Source organism: Amphibalanus amphitrite, unplaced genomic scaffold (assembly GCF_019059575.1).
Source record: "Amphibalanus amphitrite isolate SeventyFive unplaced genomic scaffold, NRLGWU_Aamphi_draft 001605F_arrow, whole genome shotgun sequence".
NCBI classification, from domain to species: Eukaryota; Metazoa; Arthropoda; class Thecostraca; order Balanomorpha; family Balanidae; genus Amphibalanus; species Amphibalanus amphitrite.
In genome coordinates this window covers 22,257-49,302 of record NW_024883098.1, presented here as the reverse complement: position 1 = coordinate 49,302, position 27,046 = coordinate 22,257, and the positions used below count along the sequence as shown (strand labels likewise).

The window sequence follows — 27,046 nt, the reverse complement described above, 5'->3', positions numbered from 1 at the left end:
ACCTCGACTCGAGTGACGGAGTACGAGGGTAAATATTCTACTCACGGTTCCATACTCCAGTCCGTACCCTTACGGTGTGAACTCCACGCTGTCCTATCCGGTCACGACTCACGGCCGGTGTGTGAGTACCGCCCGGTGCTCGGCGCCGACCCGATCCGCCGGTCATGAATGGACGAGCTATCAGGACACGGCCGGATCGCGGCCGTCTGCTCTGGCCGTCGACCGGTCACGTCTGCCGTGAGCGCCGCCCGGTATCGCGCCGCAGCGTGACAGAGCCAGTGAGCAGACGAGAACGGCCCCGCGGCCAGAGTCTGCCAGGGGTACGGTGTTTTGGCGGAGATGAGGTGAATGAGGTGGAGAGTCGTGCCTCCAGATTGGATGTTTCGTTCTTGCATTCAGGATGTTGTGCCCTGTATTCTGGCGGTTCAGTGAGATCAGGCGTTCAGCGTTTTCAAATACCCATCGTTCCTTGCTCTGTGGCTCGGAATTGGCCGCTCTACAGATGTCTGCCTTCCTGAGCCATGTGTTTACCAGTTCCTGGCGCACACGTTTGGTTCCCTCCTCCCCAGTCACACAGCTGGTCCGGTCTACACGTGTGACCGAGCAGCGGGCAGAAATAGCTGCCGCTGGGGAGACTCGCCGCCGCGGAGGGTGAGCCAGCCCCTCCTCGGCCTCCGTCTTCCACCCCACACGGGCGGCCCGCTCCGAGTCGTACCGGCCGCGCTTCGTGCGTGTGCGTGCGGCCCGGCCGTTTGGAACCGCCGCGCCGGCTCGTCATAACGCGAGAGTGGAAAATGAACTGAAACTCGGTGAAACTGAGTGTTCGGCTGCGCTCTGTTCATCTCTGATCATTGCAAACGCGAACCCTAGGCGTTTTTCGTTTGTGAACTCTTGTCAGCAGACACTGATCTTCATAGACTTTAGTCACTTCAATAGTGCAAACTCTTCCTGATTTTGTCTCGTAACTAAATCACAATCTTGTCTCCCTAACTAAATCACAATCGGCTCCCCCTAACTTAATCAACAATCGTACACTGAGTCTACTGTAACTTCTGTGCCGCCACTGTCGGTAATTCTCGTCCACCCCAGCCGGTAACGCCGGTAACTTTTGTGATGACCGTGACGGCGGCGCGGTTCGGTACGTCGCGGCACGGGCGGAGCGTGCGCCGCCGCCGCCGCCGCCGCCGTTGCCCCGTGCCGGTCGTCGGCCCGTCCGTCGCCAGTCGCCGGCGAGCCGCCGAGGTGTAAGGAGGTGTGTGACTGGGGTGTGAGCGTTCGGTGCACGGTGCGCGGTGGAACGGTGTGGTGTCGAGAGGGGAGTACACGAGAGGACTTCACGGAGCCACGCAATCATGGGTGAGTGTGGGCAAGGGCTGTAGGTGGGCACAGAGACGAGACAGGTTGACAGGTAGTGCAGACCGCTCGTAGAGGAGCGAAACACAGCAAGGGAAGGAAGAAGACAAATGTATATGAAGAGGTGGAAGAGGTGCCTTGAATAGGTGGAGTCGTAGACAACGTGGGTTGGTATGTGGCATAGGTCCCAGACATTGGATTATTAGGAAGAGGTATGAATACGCTGAGTGCGTCTGGTGATGGATCACAGAAAAGGCCTGCAGGCTTTGTAGGATGGATGAGAAGCGCTGTTCCGTGCTGAAACTGTTCTTTATTTGGTTTAGCAAAGGCTGGACCAGAGAGAACCTGCAACAGGCGCAGAAAGTGGACACAGTCCGAACAGACGGCGTCCGGAGGTGTTGGCGGATTCCCGGAAGTGTCTCCCGTTCGCCGGCGGCTGGTGCGATACGTGTGTTTATGGAGAGCCGGTGCCGTGTGACGACCTCGGGGACGTGGGAGCGCCGACGGCGATCGGTCCACGCCCACGGCACGATATGGACGCCGACGGTGGTCCGCGGCATACATGAGAAGGGCTATCCTGTGTAGACGTTCGTGGGTCAATGTCTCCTTTCGGAAGACGACACGGAGCGAGGAGATTCGGTTTGAAAACGGGAGGGATTTCAAATCAAGGGATGGCTGTCCTTCGGCGCAACATCTGACACCATGGTCATAGGTCAATCATGTGGCAATCGTCTGTCCTTCCTTCGTTGTTTGGTGAACATTCGTCACCGGTCCCGAGGCTGTCCTTACGAAAACGATGTTCGTGCTGGTCGTGCGTCGCCAGAGCTTTGGTGTTCACACGGACGAATACCAAAACGGTGGTGTGAAGATGGAGCGGTCTACCGTCCGCATTCCGGTGAATTGTCTTGAGAGATGTGGGCTCGGTGAAGTTTGGAATGCCTCGGCTCATGAGAGTGACAGATTCAGTTTTTAGAGCGTTGGCCTTGACATTCTCCATCTGTTGCTGTTGACTGTTCCAGACGTTTTAGCATCTCCCGTTTTGCTGGACCTTACACATACCTACGTCAGTCTTTTTGTCCTCGTGCCACGGAACCCGCCAGCAGCTGAATCTCATCTTATGACCATGTTATGTAGTTCAGCTAGCCACTGATACCACCTGGAGACCTCGAACCCCATCTGCCCTCCACCGCGACCCGTCCGCTCTCAGCCACTCCTGCCCGTCAGGGCTGACACTCATCATCTCCACCGTCCAGTGTTTGCGGTCGATGCGGCTGAGGCCGGACGCCTGCGGCTGTCCGTTTTTACCAAAGCTCGTGCACAGTGCACAGCACGGTCCCGGTGCACTGATCTGCACAGGTGCGTCTCATCTGTGCACACCGCGGCGCGCCAGCCATGCCGGCAGCGTCCGGTGTGAGCGCGCGCGATGAGTGCTGCGGCCGCGCACCACGCAGGGTTTTCTTAGATGGACTGGTTACATGGCCTCGGCGGAGTTTTTTTTCGGTGGTTTTCAAATTGTTCGTGTGACTTCCATTGTCCTTTCTTATTTATATTTTGACGTGCCTGAATCATGTCTGGTCCATTTCATCCACTGGTGAATGAATCCCATGCTCTTTTCATGTGGCTCTTATCACCCTTTCAGTGTTATCCATCTTGTCACCCGTGCCTTTTGTCCCAACTTCATTGCGCTGCTGTTCGTGACTTGCATTTTATCGCTTCTTTGCTGGCTGGCTCGTAATGACCCATGCACTATGCTCAAACGCTCTTCCTCCCTGATATAGTTTTGTCACAGTTTGAGCTCTGTTTTGTACACCTCTCACAGCATCCGCCGGTCCCAGGTCGGCCCATTCCCAGCAGACCGGGCGGTGGTGGCCGCTGTGGTGCCGCGTCCCCCATGTGAAGGCCGGCGTGGCCGCACAGACCGGTAGCGGCCACAGTAGCCTCCACGGTCTGTGCTCCGGGTAATGACGCGGTCACAGCACGCCTCGGTGACGAGCTGTCTGGGGAGCCGACACAGAGCCGCAGACACTCCGACCCAGCTGCTCCGCCACCCGTGGACACCATGGTGGTGACAAGGTGTTATGGACGAAACTGTGATGACTGGAGTTTCGCTAAGGATCGTAGCGGGTGGCTGCCGTTGGGTATCTCGCACCTTGCGTGCCTATGGCTGTGTCTTGATGTCAGCTGACTGGATCACCAAATTGGTGGTCCTGCTCAGCTCTTGATCAGTGAATCGACCACTGTCCTGGTCACCTTCGTCTGTCCAAATCTCCATGGCACAGTTCCGCAGTCGACGCTTAGTGAGATGTCAACAAACCGATCGACGACCGGGCCCAGACGACTGGCGAGTCTGACGGCCGCTGATCGCCACACGCCGACTGGTCAGGGACCGGGCTATTACCGATAACAGATGGTGACAATTACCGCAGCTGTGTCGTCGACACGCTCCGACACCTGTAGGGAATATCAGTGGAAGCATGACAAGCCTGCTGGTGTTCCCCGGTCAGCCACCGTGGTGGGGTGTCTACATTCGCTGATGATGACCCTCCCACTCAGAGTCACATTGTGATGTCAACAGTAGTACAACTGTGATGATACATGATCACAAGTTGTCAGAGTCCATGTCGAGTCGTGTCTGATCTGAGGAGTATCAGGGACTCTGAGGGTCAGACCGAGACGGCGCGGCGGAGGGTCTGACGGCTATGTGGCGGCCGTGAATCTGATTGATGTTTCGCGTCGCTCGGGTTAAATCCAAACGAGGCCGGCCTGGTTACAATGTTCGGTGGAACGTGACGACATGGCCACCGCCGAGCTTTGCGGCGCGGGCCAAGGACGATTGTGCTCCTGGTTAAAACCACCACCTTTAAGTTCGACCCTAAAACTGAAAATGCTTGGATGTTACGGTCTTGATGACAATCTGTCATTGAGTTAATGTAGGTACAAGCCGAGGACTTTGAAGCCAAAATATTACCTTTTCCATGTCTTATATACCGTCCGGCTGCTCCATCACAAATCATCCTTGATGATCGTTGCTTCGTCATAGCGGCGATGTCTTACCGCCCACCCGCCCATCTTCCCAGGCCGTGCCTGAGCCGGCGTCTGGCTGCCACCTCATTCGGTGATGTCAGTTCCCCCAAGTGCGGCCGATCCGCCGACCAGCCCTCTCAGAGCTGCCCTCGCCGGGCCATGAGACCAGCGTCATCGGGCGGGGTTCACCCGTACCGACGCCCACCTCCTAGAGTGGCGATAGGTCGTTGATAGTTGGTTTTGTTAGGAAACTTTTCCTTGATTGGCATGTGAATCGCTTGAGTTCAAAGGACGGATGATGCAGTTCTACTTGATTTATTATAATTGTATGGTTTTATTCCTTTTTCCGGTAATGCAACTCTCTCAGGAGTCTGACTTTATGGTCTTATGGTGGATGACCACATTCATTTTTTTTTCAGATTTCCTCGTTAAGTCGTCGTCCCTCTCTGGCTTCCCGACGGGTTCTGTCCCGGGGGTCAGCGTCCTGTTCAGGGCCGTCGTCGGGAGACAGCACCGCCGCCCAGGGCCCGCATCGATCGTCGACGCCGATCATTTGCCTCCAGCGCCCGGTGCCCGGTCCTGTCGAGACGCCGTGCACGCGCCGCGCGATCCTTTGTTGGCCGCGGCTGAGGGCGCCGCCGCCGGGTGCAACGCGCTGGAAATGGATCAACAGGGGTCGGCGCCGCGATAAATGGCTTACTCAACGGAGGCGCCGGCCGATCTGCATCGGAAAACGAGGGGAACGCTGAGATTAGGCCGAATAATAGATGGGGTGAGAGGGTTAAATTGGATGAGGCGCTTTGGAGGCTTTCTTCAAAGGCTCTACGTCTCTGAAGCGAAGGGCCTCATTTCTCTGGGTGATCACGCTGTCGGGCTGGAAGCCTTTCCATCCGGTCCGCCCTCCACAGTATCTCCCCGGCACGGTCCCTCGGGCCGCGCCAGGTCGGTCCGGCCGGCCGGCTGGCTCATGACGTCAGGACGAGTCGGGTCGTATTGATCTCCCCGTCCTGCAATCACAGAGCACTGGCCGGCGGGCTCCGAAAGCCAGCGGCCTCCTCGAACCGACAGCGCCGGCCGCGGTGTGGCTTCATGTCTGGATGGAGCCAACTTGTCCGCTAGTTGAAGATGACCCACGCGGATGTGTCTTCTACGTTCATTAGATGTCATACCAGCCTACCTTTCGGCAATATCGTTCATGGCGAATGGCGATGTTATAACCCGATTGGCATGTGCGATATGATTATATCTCGATATTATCATATCGAGATTATATTGCGAGACTATATTGAGATAATCGAGATAATCTGAGATAATCGAGATTATATTGAGATCATATTATATTCTATCTCATGAGATCGGATGACCAGCGGTCACTGGCGAATAGGACAGCCGCAAAACTCCGGAAAGAAAACGGAGCAGAGCGCTGCGTTGGTGACCTCATTGAGCGTCACTGCAGCCGCCCGTGGCTGCCGGCGCACTTCCAGTGCTGGTGACAGCCGGGCTGAAATATTACGCCGTCTCTGCGTGCTGCCAGTAAATGACTTTTCGCCAGCCGTCTGGCGCAGTCGACAGTGTAATCCACTCTGGAAGAGCTCAACACCGTCATTCATCACCCAGGGGTCGTGAGTCACATGCGCGAGGCGACTGAACTGAACTTGGGAAGCCTGGGAAGCGTTGGGAGCACTCAAGTCGCCCCGACTCAAGTGTCTCTATTCCTCGTTTTGGTTCGCGAAGTCGGTTGTGATTTTCCTTTTTTTTTAGATTCATAAGCCTAAAGCCTTTGTATATTTTGTATCTGTCCGTGCGGGTGGCTCAGCTGAGCCCGATCTCCCCTGGCTCACGCGGTTCATGAGTCTCCGCCGACCCACGCCGTCTGCAGCTGACAGAGGGGTAGGCAGGGGGAGGTGATAGTGCGTGACGGCCAGCCGACCGTGTGTGCATGTCAGCCATGGCGTCACGTCGTCACGATCACCGGCTGACACCGAGCGTGACATCGTGACGCCCCCAACCCCGCCCCGCCCCGCCCCCGCCGCCACGACTCCGAAAGCTGCTGCCACTACGAGACCATATCGCTACCTGTTTCAACGCCTGCCCAGGAGACCTGTCGTTTTCCATCAGTGGATATCCCTGAGGTTACGCGTTTATCATGGTTGTGGTCTGTCATGCATGGGTGGGCGATGGCTCGATTTCATAGATAATTGAGCTCATCAAGATGCATAATTTGTATATGAAACATCAACAAAGATGCATTGGGTTCTCATGACCGCCTCCACCTGTTGCTGAAAAGGCTCGCCTCTGGGTTCATGCCTGTATCACTACTCTCGCCTCCCATCTCCTCTCCCTCCCCGTGCGGTACGCATGGCGCCGTGGCGCCCGCCGCGGCTCTCCCACCCCAGGCTGGCGGCATCGGATGACACACGGTTGCCATGGCAACTCGACTGTGCACTGTGCTGCTTCCGGTTTGGCTGACGGTCCGCGCTACCGCCGCCTGTGCCGTCGGCCAAACACTGGGTGAATGCCCGCCGGCGTCTCGGGCGGCGGGAGGCGACGGGGTGGGGCGGCTCGAACAGTTTGGTATAGACGGACGAAGATAGGCAATGGAGGTATAAGTGAAGAGCTTTGTGGCCATTGTCGTGTCCGATAGTTCGTCATTTAGCTTGCAATTTGAATTGCCTGTTAAGTGTTTGCACGCATCGACGAATGCACTTGCAACAGATAACAGGCAATAAAGCGAAACGTCAAACAAATTTCTTTACAGCTTCACAGGAACATCCTGAACTGAATGTGCTATCATCAGCACTTGTGCCAGCATTGTGATGCGCAAGTCAATAGCCAGGTGTCGTATGCTTTGGTTGATACCTGTCTGCTGTCCCATCATCCTCTTGGTGGATGCTGTGTGCCATGCGATTGTCGCTCCGTGTGATCGTCGGCGTCCCGTCGGATCCTCCAAGGCCGCGCTGGGTCCGTCCCTGTCGCCGCTGCCGTCCCGTGTGCCGCGGGGCGCTCTTTACGGCCGCCCAGCGGACGGGGGCGCGCTTTACGAGCTAGTCGGTGTTGTGTGTCACACGCAGCGGCCGAGGTCCGGGCCTCGGATGGGGCCGCGCGCCGACACTGCCCGCGGCGCTGTGACCGCGGCCAGCGGCAGAGGCAGAGGTTGGATCTGTCCGGTGTGCGGCTGGAGCGTCTGTGAAGGCAGAGGAGGAGTCCAGAGTGCATCACTGTTGAGGCTGGTGTGATACAGATGTCGAGGCTGGTATCGGGGATAGCTGTTGGGGCCATCGGCCGCAGCTCTCCGTGATAAGGTGGCGGCTGTGGTACCGTGTGAAGGGGGTGACTGATGGTGAGAGCCGTGTGCCGAGCGGGGGTGGTGGTGGCCGGTGCTGGTAAAGGATGTGGGAGCTGGTGCCTAATGGGCCTGCTAAAATTCTGGTCAGGAAACTTTTAATTGTGACAAGCTCGCCAGCAATCTGAAATCCTAGAATAGCAGCGTCGCTCTGGATCCAAGCTCCAGAGATGACACAGAGCTCAATTCTTGTCATTTACATCTAGTGATTCAGTTTGGAGCCTTGATTTTTAATCACCTGCTGCTATAAACCGTCTATCCTAGAAATGATCCGACACATCTGTGTGAAACCTTTTGTTTCCACCACTAACGCGATGCTCTCATCATCGTACTTATTGTTTTATTAACGGCCCTTGACTAATAATGTCTACTGTGTACAGTGTGTATTGACTTGTAGGATATCCAATATTCATGTACTGTTATTGATGTGCCCCTGGTATGACCCATGCCATAATCCATCACTTTTGTCCAGCATTGTTTTGAAGCCATGCTCGATGTTGCCCTTCCTCGTTGGAGCCACCGACGCCCGTGATGTCACGTCTCCTTCACTGACCGGCTGCCGGTCACATTCCCCATTAGCATCGGCGCCGTTTGACGGCCAATAAATGGCGGATCGCGCCTGCACCGTGTCCCCAAGCCGTACACGGTTCGGCCGTGATGTCACGGAGCTGATCGTGGGACGGAGCGGGAGGGAGGGAGACGGTAGCGGGGGCAGGGAAGGGAGACGGTAGCGGGGGCAGTCGGGCTTCCAAACCGCCTTCATATTGCTGGTGGCGAGTGTTGGCGAGGCCTTGTCTGATGTTGTTTAGTAGTGTGTTATTGAGTTTCCTCACCAAGTTGTATATCAATTTACTTCGATCGGGAATCAAATATAATTGTAGGGCTTCCATGTTAAAGTGCTTCCTTCCCAGAAACCGTAAGTCATCACCCTAATGCGAGACGTGGCTTGGAGGTTGTTGTTACATGTCCAGTGCCCTCTACATTGTCTGGCGCCATCACAGCTCGAATTTTGAAGGAGTATTCATACATATTTGGAGCTGCTGGGCGCCATACGTTCGCCCTTTGGGTGGTAACGCCCCTCTATGCCGCACCCCAGTTCTGCCCGATGCAAGGCACTCGTCCGATGGCGGTGCGACCGGCCGGTGTCAATATTATCGTTGGCTCGTGCCTCGTACCGTGTGGCCAGCCCAGTCGCTGTCCATCAGGGCTTTCTACGCTGCTTGTCTATCTCGTGGTTCCGGGGGCGGCACCCGATGATGCAGTGCGCTCCTTTCCGTTAGTCCACGGGCTCTGCGTGGATAAAGACGGGCCCGTGGACCGTGTTCGTCGGTTTGTGTTGGTGTGAGACGAACGGCGAGCAACAACTGCCACTCCAGCCAAACAGCCGTCCAGCTCGGCTCAGCGCGGTGCGACGCGGCGCGGTGCCTCCTTCCGGCCGGCCCGGACAGGTAACGGCACCTGTGATCACGGCGACAGTAGTGGCGCGGCGCGACGTGAGGCGGCGCACCGGGCGTGGAGCCACAACAGACACGAAAGGAGGCGCGTCGGCGCCCGCCCTATCGAGTGGGCGCCACAACGGGCAACAGGTTCCCCGGCGGTCCGTGAGGGGTGTCTCGAGAGTGGCACTTACCTGGGTGATGCGCCGCCGAGGCGTGGCTGCAGTGGGATGGAGGTAAGGTTGTAGATGTAGAATGATGATATCAAAGGGCAATAACCATTTATGAACACAGTGGAATCTTGAGAAGAGCATTTTGGCCAGTGTAGCAGAATAATGATGAGAAAACGATTGGGCCGTTGCTGTAATTGCCTTGGTAAACATGTACGGTCTCCGACATGGCTATTTTCCAATCTCGCCGCTCGCCATCCAAGAAGACCACCTGATCCCGATTTCCACGATCGAGAGCCACAATCTCATGCATGTCTGAGTCCCCTGGTTCACCGTTGCGGCGGTGGTGCATTGGTGTTCGATCGGCCCGGTCTAGACGGGCTCTGTTTACGCCCTGTGCCGCTCAGACGAGCCGTGACCCTGCATCTCCCAGCCCCGGTCCGACCTCGGTACCCAGGCGGCAACGGTACGCGTCCATCGCCACTGGCGCGGTGGTGAGACGGACTGACACGCGGAGAGTTTGACGGGCTGACACGTGGAGAGTTTGACGTACTGACGCTCGGAAAACCTGACGGGCATGTGGTGCGGCTTTCGGACTGACACGCGGACGTAACGGACTGGCACTTCGGGAAGGCGACTGGTGGACACACTGACAAGTGTTATGGACGAAACGTGGAGGCGGCGCACGGAGCTACCGGGTGCGCATCAGCCTTGATTGTGATGCGTTACAAATGTAACGGATGTGTGGATGATGCCGAGACAAATATTGGAATAATGTTGGCTAAATGGACACAAGAGAGGGCTCTACGCTCCTCATGCTACTGTTCCGAGACATCACTGAAGGGTTTGGTGGATCTATTTGTGGGATTTGTCAATAGCAGTGGCTGTGTCAATAACTGCCTCGGACGGCTAAATACACACGCCTTGAAAAATGTTGCCCCTTCATCCTGAGCAGCTGCGGCTCGTCTGACCCGTGTTTATTGTCGCTCCTCGCCAGTTATCACTACCGATCATCGGGGACGCGGCGTGGCCGTCGGCCGGCGGTCACGGCGGGGTGTATTCAGTGAGCTCCGCTCTACCTCCCACGCCGCTGTGGGGGCGGCCGCGGTACGTTCGTGGGTAGGGCACTAAGCTCGGCATCGTGCCTTCCCCAGCAGCGCTGCACGGCGTGCCAGTCCATGGGAGGGACGGACGCGGACGGATGCGCCTGCAGAGGCCTGCCGCTGGGTCCGGCCCCCGACATCACGCCTTTGATAGCCGACTGATTTGCATATTCTCGTGCATGACGCGCGACAGCGTCCTCGCAGAGGAGGAATGCGAATTGACCCACACCCCGTCCGGGTGGCAATATACAAACATAACCAGTCGGCGATTAATGCCCATCGCGCGGCGCGTGTCCGGCGTCACTCAGACTGTTTGCGCAGCTGTCGGTTAAACTTTCGTGTGGCCCGTAAGCCTTCTTGTCTTGTTGACTCGTCTGTGGCTGGTATGCAAGCTGAGGTTACCATCTTTTTATCTGGAAGGTGGTAAACATCAGTAGCATAGCAAGGTACACAAGAGTCATGCACAAACTCACGGACACATTCAGGGACTTATGTCTTGTTCTATTGCGAACACATCCAAGCTTTTTTTCTTCAAACTATCGCTTACATGTGAGCGACGTAAGGTCCACTCCCACTTATTTCTGGGCTCGTTTGATATTTTTTTTTTTTGTGCTGTCGACTCCGTCCCAGCCCAGTGAGTTTCGGGCCTCTTTTAGCTGTTCCAACCTCACTCTCCTTCCGGCATTCTGAAGTGCCGTCTTGTTGTACCGCTCGTCAGTCCCTTCCTAGCTCCTGCCGTCAATAGACCGTGTGAACTCAGCACATATTTTCGGCAGCTTATCTCTGCTCGGACACCGATCTCTGTGGAGCCGGACATCTGTGACCTCGAGCTGCGGCGCTCCGTGACGCGACACTGCTGTTCGTGGAGCGGCTCGGGCCGACGGATGCACCTCACACGGAACCGCGCACCACGCTCGCACGCCGCTCGCGAGAAATTCGCACCAATTAATCACTCTAAGTGCGTCTTTTCAAGGCGATCGGCGACTGAGTGAGGCGCTAAAATTGGATTGCCTCGGCAATGGGAGCCGAGCAGCTTCTAGGTCAGGCCTAGTTAGCTGCGTGCGCTGTATCCTAGTTGTGATGTAGGGGGTTCTGTCACGTCATTAGGAACTGCGGTTTGCTGGACCCCTGTAATGTGTCTTGCATATCGCCACTTCGCAGTCTTCAGTCCTATGTCTCCTAGTGACACAGTCTGCTGTTCGTCGTGTCACTGGCCCACCACATGTTTTCTCAGAGACTTAGTGGTCATTGACGTGGTCCTCAGTGACAAAGTTCTCCTTGTCTCGGTCTGCCGTCTCTTCAGTGACGCGATCTCCATAAGTTTGCTGTGACGCGTCAGCGCCGACGTCAAGAGAGCTGTTCTGGCCGACACTTCATCTGGCCGTGACAGGACCAACCAATTGGCCGCGGCGGCTGACGCGGGGGTGACTCAGCGGGAGACGAGCGGACCCCGCCGCCGGCCGCTGAGTCACGCGCGGGTCACGTATAGGTGGCGCTGCCGGCGTCGGTGGTCACCGCGAGATGGCTTTGCTGTTGAGAGTGGTTATCACAGGTCAGCTTCGAGGTCAGCATCGTCATCATGTCGGCGCCTGTATGTTTTGAGAAGGGGCGGGTGAGTGCCAACTGCCAAAGATAGGTAAATGCTGCTTTTAATTGTTAATAGATCCTAGCTGGTGAATATTAGACCAACAATGATGTGAAAGACTTGACAAAATCATATCCGAATACGAAAACATGGATAGCGTCCTCTGAAAATATCGACTGCGATCAAATGTAAAATACGTCCGCTAATTTGAACAGCCAGGGATCAGCCTCCATCTGTGTAACATGTCGGTACGATGTATTGCCGCTCTCGTCGGTCGATCTGTGCACGTTGACAGATGAAGGTTGCAGCTGAGTGACTCACTGCTCGTTGCCTTATTACGCTCGTTCCGCGCGGGTCGCTACGTCTCTGTATGACCTGGCCCCGCGGTCGGCCGACGCAGAGATGGTGTGGCGGGCCGGGCGGACCCCGCCACCTCGCCTCTGACCTGGACTGACCTCCAGCGACCGGGGTTGACTCGCCGGTGACCTGGCGTTCATTGAGCGCCGGATGGCGACCAAACTGAACGCTCTCCTCATTGGAGCACCGTCACCTCTGAGCAGACAGACCTTTCCCCGTGGTGATAGTTCTCGGCGCCTCGGGAGTCGGGACGCTCGGCGGCAGCGCTGTCCGTTTGTTTGTCTACACACACGGAGCGACTCGCGTGCCTCCCGGCGCGCGTGTGTGCGTGTGTGCCACAATCGTCGCCTGTGCGTCGGTATCGCCGCCACGGCAGTTCCGGCCAGCCAATGGGCAGGTTTCTCCGTTGGAGAGCGCCGTTGCGGCGGCCCTTAGCCGAGACAACGGCCGTTTCACCGGCTGCCTCGGTTTCCCCTGCTGTCGGAAGAGGTATTGTGCCGGCGAGCTGTGCACAACAGGGCGCTGGATGGCCGCCGATACAGCGGGGAAAGGAAGCACACTGCTGCTCGGAGAGATGAGAAAAGGAAATTGATGCAGGGAGAGTGCGAGCGGACCACACAGCTGACGTTGCGTCGGATCACTACGTTTTAATAGTTTTGCTATCTTTTGATACACTTTGGTATCATTTGATGAATCTGTATTCTAGTGAGTGGCCATGTTTATGGCGCCACTCTGTCACTCCAGTAGGTACTAAACTGGTCCGCGGCCATATATTTATGACCAAAAATGGCTATCATTTCATCAGTCACGCACCGGGGCAGCGGCTGCTTCATTTTTACGTCCGTGGCTTCCACACCGGGGCGGAACGACACTACACTACACTATTTATAGTCACCGTGCACTACACTACACTACACTGTGTACTCCACCCCTACTAGCACGGTAACACAGCCGACTGTGGCTTTAGCTCGGTTCATGTCGGTGCTCGGGGCCGTGCCGTCGCCGGCGCGTCCATTGAGCGTGTGCCTCTCTCCGTTTCACTCTCCTTTGTGTCGTGCAGTGGCGGTCGTAATAGCGGGCACGCTCGGTGCGCTCGGCTGCCGGCCACAGGCTGAGGTAGTTGTAGCCGTGTCGCTGGGTGAGGCAAGGGACAGCGGTCGCTCCGGTGCTTATACGCTCGTAAGAGCTGTGGCCTGTGAAATCTCTACCTTCGCGGTAGAGATCAAATTGATGGCTCTACTTTTAAATGAAACATTTTTCTCGTTCGTTTGCCTGTTGTCGAGTCTTCTTCCCTCCCATTATAAGCTCTCGGCTTTTATGTGTTTTGCTCCACGTACCACCCACGGAAGAGTGACTGTAATGATCCCTCTGCAGCGCGGCATTTTCAACCTACGCAGCCGGTCCTTGGCATCCGACGAGTGCTCAGATGATTGCGCTTTACAATCATTTTACTGCTGAAACAAGCAGCGCGCTCGTTGTAGTCGACCAATGGTATATTTTATTGGTCGCTGTTCTTTGCTGGCAGTAGGCTGTAAAGTTTGTTCAAGGAGCGCTGATGTTCACAGACTAGCATAACACCATCTTTGTTGGCCATGGCTCATTGCTGCTGGCTCTGCAGTGGGCGGCCACATACCGTTTATCGCTGAGCCTCGCTCGGGCCGAGTTCTCGTTTGCTGTCGGTTCGTAAAGTCGGGCCGTTTGGACGGCTGGGCGGCGCTGTTGTGACTGGTCGGTATTGTCTGTCGGCTGTGTGGCTGTCGGCTCTGTCAACAGTGCCGCTGTGGACAGTGTCGCCTCTGTCCGGGGTTCCGGCCGTGTCGGTCTGTGTCCCTCACGGTGACTGGTGTGTGCCGAGCGGCCCGTCCCGTCCCTGGTGGTAGGGGTTCTGCGACACCTGAGCGAACGTTATTTCAGCGAACGACATTTGAGCGAAACATTTTCAGCGATTATCAATTTAAGCGATTGGCTTTTTCAGCGATTGTCAAGTCGGCGAATTCAATCACAGCGATTATCAACTTTAGCGAGGACCAGAATCAGCGAAACCAGATTGAGCGAATATATGGGGGTCAGTGGGAGACCAATTGAGCGATGCAGTTACAGCGAATGACCGAACGCGACGAAAGTCAATCATTTGCTACTTTTCAGAAATTATTGCACCTCTTTACACATCATTTGAATTTTGAAGACACATATGTACATCGGACGACCAACAAGGGGTGCATGGGAGGGGAAGGAGGCGGGCAAAATTTGAATTGAAAATGTGGAACGTGAGAGATAGGGCGACGGAAGGAATGCCAAGGACCAATAATAAACTAGAGAGATGGCACAGGGGAATCCAGTCTATGTTTCAGGGACCTCATCCAAATATCTGGAAATTCGTACGGTGCTTGGGGCAAGAACAATTTTTTAACATGGGGAACTGATCCAAATTCAAGCGGGGCAATCTCGTGAAAAAAGCAGAAGCAATATTGATCTCTGAACAAACGTTTGGTCACCATTATTGACAAAGAGCAGGGTGGGGTGGGGGGGGGGGGGGGTGAAATTAAACCGTTGGAATTTTTGAAAAAATGTAGCATTAAATTTGGAGCTCAATGTCTGACCTTTGAACGCGCGACATCCGCCATCCAGTTCCGGATAACCATGAGAAATTCCGGAAACATTCGTACGCATACGCTCGCAAAAGAAAAAAATCCACCGTTACAGGACGATGAAATGTTTCGCTGAATTGACAGTCGCTCAAATTGTAGTCGACGAAATAGATGTCGCTGAAACATAGCTTTCGCTAAAATTGATAATCGCTATATTTGATAATCGATGAACTTGATAATCGCTGAATTGTCATTCGCTGAAAATGGTTCGCTCAAATGACGTTCGCTCAAATGACACTCGCTAAAGTCGCTCGCACCGGGTGGTAGGCTGTGTGGGAGGCGGCGGCGGCGCGTCCCGCATGGGGATGAGCCTCGCGCGCCGGGTGGCGGCCGCGCGGAGTCGTCACATCACACACCGCCGCTGTGTGGAGTGACACCGACACTGACACCGACACCGATACTGACGCCGACAGTGACACCGACACTGACGACGACACCAATATAGAGACAGAGACTGACACCGATACAGACACAGACTTCGACACCAATACTGACATCACACCGACAAGAACACCGACTCTAGACACATTTACCGCCTCGAGGTGTATTCCGAGTTCCGACTCCCGAGTAATTGACACTGGCATCGGTATCGACCCTTGCATTGACGCTGCAACAGCTGTGTTGTCTATACTTTTTCTCTGTGACTGTATGATATGAGGCATCGGAGAGGGACCCATCGAGAGACGTGAAGTCTAATGAGATAAGTGCTAGTCTGGTGTGGAACAGGAAACAGTCGAAGTGGTTTGGTGATGGATAGGTGAGCGAACGGGATAGAGTCTCGTTGGCTGACTGACGAATTGACTGAGCGAGTGAATGGATTGCTGGTTGGAAAACTGAATGACTGAGTGATGACCTTCCGCGAATAGCTGCATATACTGACTGTCAGGGTGGTGAAGCGAGTTGGGCTCATTAACTGTTGGTTAATTGGCTCAGCGAGTTACTGGCTATTTGTTAGTCCGCGCAAGCTGGCTATAGACTTACGAATTTTGAGGCCGTCATTTCTCAACAGGTTAACAGACGGACACATACTGAAGGCCTATAAAATACAGAAAGACAAGAAACACATCCTATCAGCCAGACAGGGAAACTGACAGAAAGACAGGCAGACACGACACCTGCCTGAGACAGACTCCGACGGTGGGTGTCACGACTCTGGAAAATAACGCGTGGAGCTGTTAGCGAACACACGGAATAGCATTAGTGTCAGGTGCGTTCGTTTTTACGGACCGCTAATGTGCCGCCAAGGGCCCGTGTCAGAGGCCGCGTCTGGGCTCTGTCATAGCCACTAAATCATTCGCCGGCCCGCGGACCGGTCCGTAAGCTCCATGGGAGGATGCGTGCGGTCTCGCTGATGCACTCTGGGTACCTATTGGAGAGGGCGGGGTTCATTCATTGGTTTACGATCTGACCCGTCGGTGGTGAATGAAAGTCGTGGATTGCTTTGCAAGTATCCCGGGGTCAGGTCTGTGGTGTGAACTTCGGTTATGCGAGTCTATGACACACCTCAAATGGATGAGGTGTGAAGGTGTGTCTGAGTTATGGGTTTCATAGCATTTTGAATGGGCTTTGGCAACAGTCTTCCGTTACGTTGCTGCAGCTTTTGTGTACTCGCGCCATTCGCTGATCGAAAAAAGACGTCTTGTCTCCTTTTCGGAAAATCAGCTTATTGACATGACACATGGCTGAAAGGAGCTGAAACCACTCTTGCTAGCAGCTGTTTCCAAATGGTTTTACTGGTACAAAAGCGTCTTCTGTTCCCGGGCACTCTGTTCTGTTTTTGTGTCTTACCTTACCTCCCATAATGGTTCGGTTCTGGTGGGTGCCAGCCCGGCGGTAAGGTGGCTCCCACACAGGACAGCTGTCACTGTCTGTCGCTGTCTGCCGCTGTCTGCCGCTGTCTGCCTGTCGGTCTGGACATGTCGGTCTCACACGACAGATGTAATTATTGTCAAACAGATCATTCGGATACGGTGCGTGAAGTAGTCAGTGGATGCCACTGTCGGAGCAGTCAGGTATGGGGCAGGCCATATCAGCTGACCGTCTGAATCGTGGAAACGGGAGGAATTAAGCGACAGAGAATGCATCGACGTGCTCGCATTCACTGAATCTTATTTGACCGCTACTGTGTACTGACGTCCTCATAAGTCATAACACAATGACAGCTCTTGTCTGATCCAGCACCCATACACAGCTGGCCCGTCCGTCACTCCACTCTCGTCTCTCAACGTTGCGGCTCTTCTCTGCCTACCCGTCCCTCCCCGCCATCCCAACCCGGGGGTAATCACGGGCTGAGCTGGCGGCCCGCGGCGGCGCTGCGGCTGGGGCGGGCCGCCCCGCTCACCGGCCGGAAAACAGTGGTTACACTGGCGATCGGTCATCACGGTACAGTAAACAGGCCCTCCGGGGCCCGGCGCCGCTCTCAAACTGCCGGGTCGCCGGCCGACCCACGGGTGGAGCGCCCTGTTTGGTTTGGAGCGCATTGCTTCATCAGACGCGGCCGTGACCTGTCAGTTTTGGGCTGAAGCTACGGCTGCTTCCCGAGTTTTAAATGGACAAAAAAGAATGTAGGCTACGTATCAGGTTATGCAAAGCTTAGACAGCGTCGCTATTCATTCGTTTAAAAGAAAATGGGTCATCCTGTTATTGAATTTCTCCTATTTTAAAAATGTATTCTTTCTCATTTTTTTTCTTCATACAAACGGAAGGCACAACAGCTAAGACCACCTGATAAAGGCACAACAGCTAAGGCCGCCTGGTGCATTAGCTATTCAATCGCGGAGCCATCGGTAATTGTTTAAAAAGGCTCCAATTGGCACCTGTGCCGCCGTGCTCCGATGACCCACCTCCCACAGAGGTGGAGACGAGACGGGGACCCGGGCCGACCTCACCGATCGCTCGCGCTGATAGTTCGCCTCTCCAGCGCGTTAGACTGGTGGGCCGGGCTGAAAAGGTGCCACTTTGGCGCATTATTACTCAGCGATGGAAATTTTCACCCAATTTTCGAGCGTTTTATCAGGGACTATTGTCCTTGAGGTGAAAACCACTTCTGAGTGCTTTTGTTCAGCGGGGGCTCAATTTTCCGGTGGGTTATTATGGAATAACATGATTTCTCTTTCATTGCGTTATTAGTGGCATCATTTCACAAAAAGATACTTATTTTAGGTATAATAGGTCATAGGATGGATGTACAATTGTACAGTCTGTCTTAAAAGTACCGCGCAAAGTAACGGTGGATCCATCAACCTTGACCGATGAAGGGCGTGCTAAATTTGAGTCACCGAAGCAATTGACATCCTCGTCTATTCCCCAGGTCAATTGGTTCGGTGACTTTCAAATTATAGCATGCCCTTCCTCGGTCAGGCTTGATGGATCCACCGTTACTTTGCTCGGTACTTTTAAGACAGACTGTACATTGTACACTCTTGTCCTACCGTCCCCTTACGACGTTCGCCTCAGCAAATATTTGGTGCCGCAGCGGTAGAGGCATTCCGTCTAAACTCAACGTTTGGACGCCGACCTAACGCCGGCGTTTCAGTTCAGTGTCCCACCCACGTGCACATCGTTAATCCAGCGGGTACAGCCTTACGATGCCGGATATTCCACTCATCATGCCCCAGATCCGTCGGATCGCCGATCCGCATCGGCGCTGGATCCACCGCGGATATACCGCAGTCCCATTGTGGATTTGTGGATAGATTTTACGTGATGACCCGGCCCGCCGCGGATCATCCACGGATCAACGGCGGATCTATCGCAGATATACCTCGAATCTACCCTGGATCTGTGGTGAATCCGGCCGGATCAGACACAATCCTCCGTTGTTGCACGGTGTGTCGCAGGCATCAGCCGCCCGCCGTGTCTGGTAAGCCACGTTTCCGGTCAGCTCAGCGCCGTACCCCTTGTGACAAACAAACCTGACCTTGGCGCGGGCTAATTTCGGCCCGTTTGACTCCCTGCCCCGACGTGGTTTAACACTGTACCGGTGCGGTCATCGTAGTTTGTGGGACACGGGAAGCGGGGCCGCCGGCTGAGCCGCGCTGCAACAGCCCTACACTGCAGATATGAGATTACTGTGATTGAGCCGCGGCTGTGGGGTGGTGTTTTGTTGTGCTGTGCTGTGATCTGATGTGTTGTGCTGTAGTGCTTTGGTGTGTGTTGTTTTGTGTCGTAGTGTCATATGCTGTCGTTTGGTGTGGTGAAATTTATTGTTCTTTGCTGTGTGGACTGAGTTGTTGTTAAATGTCAATGTGCTGTGATGCACGGTACGGTGTGCCGTGGAGTGCGGTCGGTAGCTCTCCGTGAAGTGGCGCGGCTAATGCGGCGTGACGCGGCGCGCACGCGGCTGTCTGGCGCGGGTCAGGTCGGGTCACGGGCGTGGGCAAAGGCCAGTGGGTGGGGCACGGCTCGTGAGGCGGCACAGGGTCACAGTCAGCTGTTTGTGGGGAAAGAGGAGAGTGAGAGGGATGACTCGGTTGGGTTCAGAAATAGAATGCCTCATTTACATGGAACAGCTAGAATGAATGAACGGTCGCGGGCTTACGCCAGCGCTACAGGACATAGAAACATTTGAAACATTTGTAATCGTTTGATTTTTTTCTCTAATCTAACTACTTTTGTTAACAATAACAATATTTCCTTTATTTTGTCCAACAGAGTGGCAATATCAGTATACATCTTCTTTGACTAGGGTAGGGTGGGGTAATTTGAACATGTCGGGCAATTTGAACATAGTGTAAAAAACTCAAAATTACGGAAAATCCATAAGTGACATGACAATATGACCAATGAGGGAAATTATCGTAACTAAAAGGGCTATCATATGAACGGGGCTTAAAGTTTCATGGAATGAAGATGCTGACGCACACTGTAAAAAATCATTTTCGCAAGTAAAAACGCCTAAAAACACGTCATTGCAACTTCATTGCAGCGCAAAATCTTGCATTGCTAGCGCCTAATACGCAACGGCTTTTGTTGTACAATGACCTGATCAGTGCATTCAATCCAAGAAATTTGTTTTTGAAACCTGTTTTTAAATATGGCAAAATAACTTTTAGTGTGGGGTAATTTGAACATAGTGTGGGAATTTCAATAAAGACAGGGATAGCTCCGAAAAAACAACGCTCCCAGTTTTTTTTTGCCAACATTTTCGACCCAAAGCAGTACCAGATAAGTGATGCCAGTTTTATAAAATTCACGTCTAATATCCGTCTAATGTCCGGCATTTTTGTTGATTTCCGTTCAAAAATGTTAAAGTCAGCCATTTGTCCAAATATGTCCGAAAATTACGCATTAATAAACACTCAAAACTGTCATTTAAATTGCTTATAATGTACTTTTACCAGCTGAAAAGTGTTCATTATATTGAGAGCCTAACAAGCTTTCCATTCGCCAATCAATGCTATGCACGATTACTTTATAAAAAGCGCTGAAGTGTAGCAAGCCATCGTCCAATGTTGTCCAGTCTGCTACCTTTGTCCAACCAATTCCGAATTGGACATTGGACAAAATCAGAACTCCAAATGTCCAGGTTTCGATTGGCACCACTTTAACAGATGTAGTACGGTTGGGAGAGTTTTTATCGAACAAAAATGATAGACGTTCGAGTTTTTATCGAACAAAAATGATAGACGTTCTGTTAATTGAAGACAGGCGAATTCTGTCAACTGACCGGTGTGCAGCGTGCAGATATTGATACTCTGCAACTGTTATTTTTGTTGTTGTGTTGATTTTTCAAGTGAAGGTATGTTTTGAATTGTTCTGCCTATTTGTTTATGGGTCAAACAACATCGGCGTTGGCGAGACTATCGTTTCTATGACAGGTAAAGGCAGTATGTTCAAATTATCCCACAGTGGGGCCATTTAAACACACCGTGACTTGGTGGAGAAGTGAGGCTATGCTTTTCAAGGCATGCTCGGCTCGTCCAAAAATGAGGCTTGCATGGTGAAAGCAAGTGACACTTGCGCTACTGAAGCAGTTTTTCTTCATCCTGGGTTAAGCTGGAATTTGGTACAACGGAGAAGACGTAAAAATATGTTCAAATTACCCCACACTACCCTATGGAAATCACCAGAGAGTTTGGACAGCAACCGTTTGTTTTCGCTCAAATAAGTCGTACATATTGCCATCCACAATCCACACGGCCCTCGGCCTCATATTATCATCACTCCTCTGGAGACGACTGTGCTGTCTCGGCAGGCACGCGCTCTTGATCCTCCCGGCCCCACCCACTCCCAATAAACGTCCTCTGTCGCTGACAGAAACTAATCACCCTCGTGACATTTGCCTTTCATTAGCCGGGTGCCGTCCCTGCGCCGTATGATGAAGCGTTCGGCTCGGCACGGAGCGGCCATGCATATTAACGGCGTGTGTCAGCCAGTCCGTCAACGTACCGAGAGAGGAGGGAGTTTTAGAGGCGCCGGCTTCGTTAGTGGGATGATGGGTGGTGAGGAGTGGGTCAGGTCACGTGGCGCGGTGAAGTCACATGTTGTGGTTTTAGTGCAGGGGTCGGCAAATGGTGGGGCATGCCCCCTTTGGGGGTAATGGCGCCCTTCGGCGGGGGGTAATGAGGGCCTCTGAGAAAGCCTCATCTTTTTTAGAATTAATGGCTCCCTTGATGGGACAAACATCGCAACTATTGTGCCCCAGGATTCAAAGATTAGTCGAGGTCAAACGCACAAAGCATGAACTGATTAGCTGGCGCATGCCAATTTTCATGTAGCTGCTCACCATTCCGTACAGTCGTGGAAAGTTACTGTCATGTACTAGCCGGCGCTCGTCTATTGGCGTTTTCACAGTCACTAACGCAAGGGAGAGGAGTCTTCCATTGCACCCTGACCTGAGCATCTCGGTCTCTGAGCTGGAGCTTTGCAGAAAATTGAGCGTGTTGCCCGTGAAGATAAGCAGCCGCTGCTACCCAATTTAAAGGTCGTTGATCATTGGGTGACCTTCCATAGGTCAATAACAACTGCCGAGTTAATCGGGTCCTGCTGTAACTTCTTGAGGTGAGATTTTGTGGCCTGCCATGATCTCAAGAAATATCTCACAAATCAACGGTTATTCGGGTTAATGTCATGCCATTTTCAGGACAGATAAAAATGATCGGCTCGATGGTACAGTTTTTTTCGTGATCCGACCCTTGTGATCTATGTGATCTATTCTCGAAAAATACCCGCTACACCTATACGTATGGGGGTTAACCCGCGCCCCGCTGGGGCTCCTGGATTTCCACGCCCTGCTGGAGATGGAGGTTGAACACCCCCTATTAACTTGGCTCCTGGGTCACTAGCGAAACGCCGTAGTCGGCGATCGAAAGAGCATAAGAAATGATGAAGAAAAACTATGGTCACCTTTTAGGTCAAATCAAAGGTCAGGTCACCAGAGGTCATCGAACGTAAAATTTCGCCAATTTCCAGGTCAACTGTTGACAATTTTCGATAAACTGGCCTATAGCTCAGGAAAGGATAGTGAGCTACAGCGCTGCGGAAAAACGCATTCGATAGCTCTCTTAACGTTTTTTTTTTTCTGATGCCTGCCCTCAGATTCAACCGAAGATGGTTTAGCCTGCAGGGGAGACAAAAACTGCCAAAATGTACGTTGCTTCCTGATAGTTTTTCTTAAATAACTTTTCACTCAAAACCTGCAAGAGCTCACTTTTATCAGCATCGTGATCCTCCCGTCGAGAAGCATCGAAGGTTTTGTTGCACATCAGTCGATCCGTATCGTCGAGCTGAACACATCTAAGGCATTTTCATCGCTCTGAGATGCCTTTATCAAAGTTATTAGCGAATAGCTGTTAGATACCATTCATGACCTGAAATGACCTCAGGGACATACAGTGGGGTTACGGGTGCAATTTTCCGGTTCAGCGGTCATGTTTACTTGTAAATAAGAGTGTCACAGTGTTAGGAATGACACTGGTCCAAAGGAGGCACCTTTCAATTTTCTACCATTGACTTTGCGCCCTCTCCCATTGATAATGGGAGAGGGCGTGAAATTGACCTGAACTTTGGTCACCGACATCAAATCTCCGAGATGCAAATTTTGTACATGTTATTGCCTTTATCAATTCCTGAAAGCTTGAAAGAGATCTGTCACTCAATGCAGCTAAAGCAGGCGTTGCAGTCTTTACTGAGGTGAGGTGAGGTCACTCGAAGTGATCTGGTGACCTGACCTTGAGTGACTCTGGTCTGAAATATTCACAACATGTGCAGAAACGATGCATGATAAAATGTTCAAAAATGGTGGCGCTCCGTGCCAACGTTTTTGAGATATTTGCGAGAACCGCAGGGGAGGGGGCCTGCGGTTTCTCGCAGATATGGTACCCAAAGAGTCACGGAAAAGTATGGAATTTCAGTAACCTTGGTTGTATCACCAATGGGGTCTGGTAGGTGGGGGTAATGGCCCTGCCTGGCGCCAAAAAAGGGGGCACGACCCCGGAGGACCTGCCGACCACTGTTTTAGTGCTTAGTGTTTTAGAAGTGGGTGCTGACTGCTGGAGGGGACGATAAAATTAACCAGCCTCCATGCTCCCGTTGATTGGCTCCTCTCAAGTGAAGTGTTTACAGCATTTCTTTAAATAAAAAGAGAAGAGACGTTTCAAGCAGGCTTGTGCACCACAACAAAGTACATTCCGAGACGCTCACCTTTTACCGCGCTCCTCCCAATGTCTATGTATCTGTTTATGAACTGTAAACCTGCTCACACTCCACGTTTGTCCATCGTTCACCTGTAGTGACGGTGTTTCGTAGCCCGGTTAGTGTGCCGTAACTCGTGCTCAGCTCCCGGCCGGCTGGTCGTGCCTGCCCCCGCCGCGCTGCCCGGGAGGAGGGTGGTCGGTCCATGGACAGCATCCGGCTGACCGGATGGCTGGGGCGGGGGTGTTCGGCTGACCGGAGGGATGGGGGCGTGGTGGTTGACTTTGATCACGCCGGGCTGAGTGTGGGATGTGCACGAAATCCGGGTCGGGTGGCTGAGGACCGCGGGGAGGGTACCGACTCGCAGTCGATGGGAAATGGATGGCCTGATTCAGTGGATTTGGTTCAGTGTTGGCTGACGCTTATTTTAATGCTTCCGCATCATCGGCATGGCCAACGTAACCCTGGCTGATTCAAAAGTCGTGCAAAATGCCTGCATGTCCAAGTGTCCACTGTCCAGTACCTACTTATCTGTTGGATATCAACAAATTTGTGAGCTGTGATAGCAGCGCCGCTCGGTGGACAGCTTTCGAAACGATGAATTGCTCAATCTTGTGTGTCTAGATGGCGCTGTGGTGTAGCACAGCCGCCGCTTATTACACGCCATCTCAATCCCAATAACCACGCCGAAATCTGGCACGTTTTGCCGTGTTGTGCTGCCTCCCATAAACCCCAGTGCTCACCGGCTGTCCACACCCCACCGCTTTTGGACTAATACACCTCTGCCACCTCTCTGACAAGTCCGATCGGCCGGTGCACCCACCACCCCCTGGCGGCTGGCTGACACCCCTCTTTCTCTCTCCCTCAGGTGTGAGCTGCCGGCGCCGGCGCCATGAAGCACGTGCGGACCACGCCGGGCCCGGCGGCCTCCTCTAGGCCCGTCGACTGGGCGTCCCCGCGCACCCCGCGCTCCGTGCGTCTGGTGACCACGGGAGTCAGTGTGCGCAGCAGGACTGTGTCGACGACACCCACCCGGCGGCCGCTGGGGGCAGACAGGGGCGCCAGGTCAGTAGTGGGGACAGCAGGGGCGCCAGGTGGGTTTAGAGGGGCTGAGGGGACGTCAGGTCAGTACAGGGAAGTAGATGGACGCCGTACAGATCATTAATTCACTCGTACAGATCATTAGAAAGGTTTACGTTTGCTAATTGCTTCATAAAAAGCTGTGCTGTGTATTTTTCAATGCAACACTGAAAATACTGCTGCATCTGTCTCATCCCCTGACAGCTTCCCCTTCCCCCTCAGGAGCGCCCACCGGACGGCTGGCGGCTCTCCGAGTAAGCCGCGCACGGTGTCCACTCCCCGCTCGGGCTCCGTGCACCGGGACATCTCCAGCGGCCGGCCGGCGGCGCTGCGCAGCCTCTCGGCCCGGCCCCGGGAGCTGGTCAGAGCCAGCGCCGCGCGGCCCCTCGAGCTCGTGCGCGCCGGCTCGGCCCGGGGGCGCTCAGCGGCCGCTGACGCTCTGCCGCCGCCCAGGGCCCGGCAGCTGGCGGCCAATGTGACCGTGCGCCCCAAAAAGCCGCCCCGATCGCCGGTCAAACGCCTGCGGGCGTCGCCGGTCAAAAAACTGGCGAGGTGAGGTCAACGATAAGTGGTGATGCTTTGTGCTAAAAGTACATGGCTAGGTGTGTTGATTGGGGGTGGGAGGGAATGGGTTTGATCCGTAGTATAAGGTGGATATAGGACGGATAATGCTGCTGCAGATATAGTTTGCGGGCTTAGGAAGTTTATTTGGTTTGCGGGCTGCAATAGTACGCACTTGGGGTAGAGCTCAGGGGCCTGCTCATCAGTGCATGGTATGTGAGGTGTCATTTAGCTGTGGTGTCATTCAGCCAGTCTTGATGGGACCTTCACTTTAGCTCAGCAGTGCTTAGTCATGGAAAGAAACTGATGTTGAGCCTTCAGCGGGTGCATGTTTGGGATAATGTCTTCATCTAAACTCTAAAGCCAGGGTCAACGTGGAATATTACCGTCGAGTCATTGCTGACCAATTTGTCCAGGGGTCGCTGTTCTCAGTGTACCATGCATCTGATGACCTTGCTCTGACGTTCTCAACATGCCTGGTGCGGTGGTGTGGGGTCGCGGCACCCGGAGGTCACCATCCCATCCCCTCACTAGTCACAATCCCTCTGGCGGCACGGCGCGTCGTCAAATGAAGGACTCGGCGACGGCGCGGGATACGCGAGCGGTCTGCTGACGAGTGGCGGGTTACCGATTAGTGGAACGGTGATCGCTGGAGTGATGATGCGCGTGGATTAATTCGTGAAGCGAAGAGACGAAAGCGAGCGACGAGTGAAGCGTGCTGAACTATGATATCGATCGCGGATTCAGCATTTGTGGCGGATGGACGGTCGGAAGACTGCAGGTGTGGATAGTGCTGCCACCTGTGGCGTGGCCTGGGAAGCTGTGGTTTAGGCAGCTCTGTAAAGATGGCAGGATGTGCTAGCCGTCTTCCGTACCAGCTGACTGGAAGCAGAAGACAAATGTCATCACCGGCCACTGCCTCTGCTGCTTCCTCCTGGAGCCTTTTCCAGGTGAGTGTGCTGTTCGAACAGCAACAAAGGCTTGCCTTTTGTGGAGCTGAAGCATAGAGTTCATCGAATATTTGCTCATCCGCCATCGCAATAGCTAGACACAGCTTCCATGTTGTAATTTATGCTCGGGATAAATTACAACATAATCCGTTGATGTTTTTTCAGACAAGATGCATGCTATTTTCAAGCACGTCTCCAACCTTCCCGAATTCCATGTGTGTGGCTTGGTGCGAGTGACTGCGACTCGGTGACGCGACTCCCCGCGTCGTACTCAGTCGTATTTATAGTGTCTGCGGTACTTGCTTGAGTAACGTAAGAGCTCGGACTTTGCCGCCTTCCGTTGGTCCGTTTACTGACTGAAGGCCAGAAACTGACGCTCTCTGGTATTTGAAAATCATATAATCATGGACGGCACCGCTGGGTGTATGTTTATGTGCTGGGATATGTGTTGGTGAAAACGTCTGCTAATTGACGTAGTACGACCCCTAATTAGGCAGCGGACTTCCTCAAATGATAGTCATTAACCGCGGGACGACATAGCAAACGCTGCAAGACGAACTGTCCAATCTCCTAGATCCAGGGCAATTGCATCAGCATTCCATGTGAAAGAAAATCAGGGCTTTGTAGGTCTCAACGGGGAGTTGACATGTTTATTGCATAAGGAATTTGGTCTCGGACGAATGATCGTTCCAGTTGAGTGACTCGTTATATGCGCTTTGACACTGGACTTATGCCACATTCCATTTGAACCTTCCAGTCATCTTTGAGGCTACATCTAGACAGTCTGCCATTCCCGTCCACT

General features: G+C 53.6%; 1 protein-coding gene across 1 annotated transcript; it reads left to right on the top strand.

Annotated features, from left to right (window-relative positions):
• The first annotated feature begins 1,231 nt into the window (after positions 1-1,231).
• On the top strand, positions 1,232-26,394 carry LOC122374103 (pre-mRNA-splicing factor cwc22-like). Its single transcript, XM_043352655.1, has 3 exons — positions 1,232-1,356; positions 24,522-24,718; positions 24,956-26,394. Exons 2-3 carry the CDS (start codon positions 24,546-24,548, stop codon positions 25,287-25,289), a joined length of 507 nt encoding a protein of 168 aa, XP_043208590.1. The 5' UTR covers positions 1,232-1,356; positions 24,522-24,545; the 3' UTR covers positions 25,290-26,394.
• Positions 26,395-27,046: the final 652 nt, after the last annotated feature.

What these genes read in the sequence shown, in the direction of transcription:
- LOC122374103 (XM_043352655.1), top strand. Translation starts at nt 24,546, where the DNA reads ATGAAGCACGTGCGGACCACGCCGGGCCCGGCGGCCTCCTCTAGGCCC. An exon ending in GGGGCAGACAGGGGCGCCAG is followed by an intron (nt 24,719 to 24,955) that starts GTCAGTAGTGGG and finishes CTTCCCCCTCAG; the next exon opens with GAGCGCCCACCGGACGGCTG.